The following is a 3,381-nucleotide window of genomic DNA, read 5'->3' as shown; positions in this document are numbered from 1 at the left end:
AATAAATACATTTTAAAATATGCATTTAAAAGATAATAATATTTTATAATCCACCAAAAACAAACATGATCAAAAAATAATGTTTAGTTTTCTACATTTGAATTGGCGTCTAATTTGTTCAACCTGTCGGTTAATACTGACATTTTTCAAATATCTTCAACTGCTATTACATTATATTATTTTATAAACAATATTTTGTACTTTCACTAATAAATGAAACAATTTTATATATTAACTACTTACATTTCAAAGCTATCTTTTGAACTGAAATTAACTGAAACTCGTTTTGCTTCAAATGTAGGAAATTTTAGTAAATTTTTTTCAACCATATAAAATTTATTAAAACAATCACGAAATCTGTCCTTTTCATCTCCAATAAAATAAGGGTATGATTCATATATTAAGCAGCTCATTATATCATCTCTTGATGCATCTGATAATTTCAAACAATAGCCAATTATTTTTTTGACTCTAAAATAAAAAGAAATCAAAATATAGATACTTATAATTAGGCAAATTATGCGAACCTTAAGAGGACAATACCCTAACATTTGTTGTCTCCGTCTTACACAAGCATAACATAACAAATTGTCGTTCACTAGTTTCAATTGTGTGCTGTTAGTTTTGATACTAGAGTGAATTGACCTTTTATAAAATTTTTAGGTAAGAACATAACATATGCTTAAGCGTTGCCGATTTTTCGAAATTTTCATTTTTAAGCAAGATATGGGTATGTGAAATATCAAAAATTAAAAATGCTCATATCTTGCTTGAAAATTAAAATATCGAATAAAATCCAACGCTTAAGCACAGATAATATTATTATCTAAAAAATGTATAATAGGTCAAATCACTCTAATATCAAAACTAACAGTACACTATTAGAACTACTGAACGAAAATGTTGTACGTGTGTAAGACGGAGACAACAAATGCAAGGGTAGCATCTTCTTAAACTAACCTTTCTTTCAAATTACTGATTGAATTCCCACAAAATGTTCTTTGATTCTTTACATGTTTAATAAATGATTTTATCATTGCAGGTTTAGTCTGACTATTGCTGGAACTTAATTTAATATTGAATATCTTTTGTAATTCTTTAAGTTCTTGGGATTTTAGAATATTTAATAGGCAGTCAAGTTCACAAGAAGTAACATCTGAAAATAAAAAAATATAATAACTCATAAATTAATTAATTGATAAATATAGTGTGTGTGGTTTGCTACATACCTGTATTTATTAATTGTTTGGTTGCTAATGATTCTAAAACACTATCAAAATTATCACATAGATTTAATTCTCTATACTTTTGAAGTCCATCAGGCCCATTTTCACGAATCCATCCATGTTTTCTAGATATCAATCTTCCATAAATCTTAAGTTCATCATTAGTTGCACCCTCAATTTTTTTCATTATATCTTGTTTACCAAAACAGAAGATTTCAGCTTTGAGAACAATTAACTTAATGAATCTGCTGTATGTATCGCCACCAGAGATATCAACTTTATTATCTAAGTATTCCATAATTCTTGGACTCGTCAAAGGAGTTTTATTTATGCTTCCATTTTTACTTGGAGTAACTTGTCCCGCAATATTTAACTCTTTTACTATTGTTTTATCTGAACGTGGACTTTTAACAACTTTTCTCTTTGGACTCGATTTTTGCACATTTGGAAGGTTTAAGCTAACACTATTTAATTTTGGTGGTTGAACTTCAATGTTATTAATATTATCATTTTGATTTGTGGTAACTTGTCTCTCGATAACACTTTTCTTTAGTTTGTCATTTTTATGATTTAAACCTTGTTCAATTGTGATTTTTGATGGTAAAATTTTATCATATAATATATTTTTATAGCCGTCTGTATTGTTTGCAACAAACTCAGATTTAATACAGTTTTCAACTGTAGGATTCATATTTTCCTCATCGGATTTGTGGTGAGCTGGCAAGAAATTACTACCATCATTTATGGGTTTGAAAAAAGAAGTTATTTTTTTACATCCTGCACTTGCATTTAACAGTTTTAATTTTTTGGATGGTGTAGAGTTATTTGAACTAAATTTTTTATTTGGAGATGATTTGATAACATTTTTATCTTGTTCAGAAATATTAAATCGTTTAGGATGAACCTTAATACTAGGAGATAATAAAATTTTACTTTTTTCAAAATTTGATTGTTCTATTTTAACAGGTGTTGTCTGGTTAGTTTGAATATGTTCATTTTCACTAATTAGTAATGGTTGCTGACTAAATGATAAAAAATCTAATTTCCTTCTAGTAGGTGAGCGGCTATTGGATTCATCAAACGCTAAAATCCGGGAAACAGAATCATGTTCTTCACTTATCTTCTTAATTTTACTTCTTTTAGGCGTAAATGGTGAAGATGAACAACTGGATGGTAACATTTGAGATGCGGGCAACTTTGATGGAGTTTTAAATGGAGAATCCATATTAAGTATCAAAGAGTTACCTCTTTATTCGTGAGCCGGAAAGTGTATTAAAACAAAAATAGAAACAATCAAAAATAATATAAAATTGGTACTTATTAATGATAATGAAGTCTGAAGTAGGTATATACAAAAAATAAAACTATATAATAACTATAGGAATATAACAATAATTAGTAAGCTAAGGCTTACTAACACCATTAGAGCAAACCTAACTTGTATTGAATGTATCATTATTCATTGTACATTTTATAATTTATACATTATCATTTAGTATTAATTACACAAGTGTAAAATTATTAAAACTAAAAACCGATAAGCATTAAGTATGATAATAGCAGAACAATAAGGCATAACAGCAACAGAACGGCATGCTAACAAAATTTGGCGGGTTTATATCTGAGCTCTTTGGATTTATAACACGATCTTAGAAGATAATAATATCTTAGAAAACCGTGATATATATATTATAAATCATGATCCATATTCCATAAACGTGTTTATGGACACAGCTATAGGTACAGTACTATACATAAGTAAAGGAACTTAACCTAACGATTTAAAAACTACGTTCCAAGGGCGCAATTATTCAATACAGACCATACAAAAAATAGTAGGGGTACGCAAAAAAAAATAAGAATAGTAGGGCCAATAGGGGAGCTCCGTCCCCCTGCGCAACCCCCCAATTCGAGACTATAATATTATATAAGCTTGTTAATGGATCTATGGATACATAGTAACGTAGATAATACCATAGTCCATACCTAGATGATATGTATAATATATACTAGTAAATCGCAAATTTTACCCTAATAAGGGCAAAACTTCCAAAATAATGATTTGCACAATTCCTTTTTCATTATCGTTCTTAACTCGTTAAAATATGTTTCCAAAAAAAAGCGCCTAAGTGTGTGTCGCTTTGCTGTACAGTAG

At 28.5% G+C, this 3,381-nt stretch overlaps 1 protein-coding gene across 1 annotated transcript; it reads right to left on the bottom strand.

The window, feature by feature from the left end:
- Positions 1-221: 221 nt before the first annotated feature.
- On the bottom strand, positions 222-2,731 carry LOC100572497. Its single transcript, XM_003245284.4, has 3 exons — positions 1,230-2,731; positions 961-1,156; positions 222-471 (listed from the first exon to the last, which is right to left on the bottom strand). Exons 1-3 carry the CDS (start codon positions 2,449-2,451, stop codon positions 240-242), a joined length of 1,650 nt encoding a protein of 549 aa, XP_003245332.1. The 5' UTR covers positions 2,452-2,731; the 3' UTR covers positions 222-239.
- Positions 2,732-3,381: the final 650 nt, after the last annotated feature.

Source organism: Acyrthosiphon pisum, chromosome A1 (genome assembly GCF_005508785.2).
Source record: "Acyrthosiphon pisum isolate AL4f chromosome A1, pea_aphid_22Mar2018_4r6ur, whole genome shotgun sequence".
Taxonomy (NCBI): Eukaryota; Metazoa; Arthropoda; class Insecta; order Hemiptera; family Aphididae; genus Acyrthosiphon; species Acyrthosiphon pisum.
This window is presented reverse-complemented; position numbering and strand designations above follow the sequence as displayed.

What these genes read in the sequence shown, in the direction of transcription:
- LOC100572497 (XM_003245284.4), bottom strand. Translation starts at nt 2,451, where the DNA reads ATGGATTCTCCATTTAAAACTCCATCAAAGTTGCCCGCATCTCAAATG. An exon ending in CAAACAATTAATAAATACAG is followed by an intron (nt 1,157 to 1,229) that starts GTATGTAGCAAA and finishes TTTTATTTTCAG; the next exon opens with ATGTTACTTCTTGTGAACTT. An exon ending in ATCAGTAATTTGAAAGAAAG is followed by an intron (nt 472 to 960) that starts GTTAGTTTAAGA and finishes TTTTTATTTTAG; the next exon opens with AGTCAAAAAAATAATTGGCT.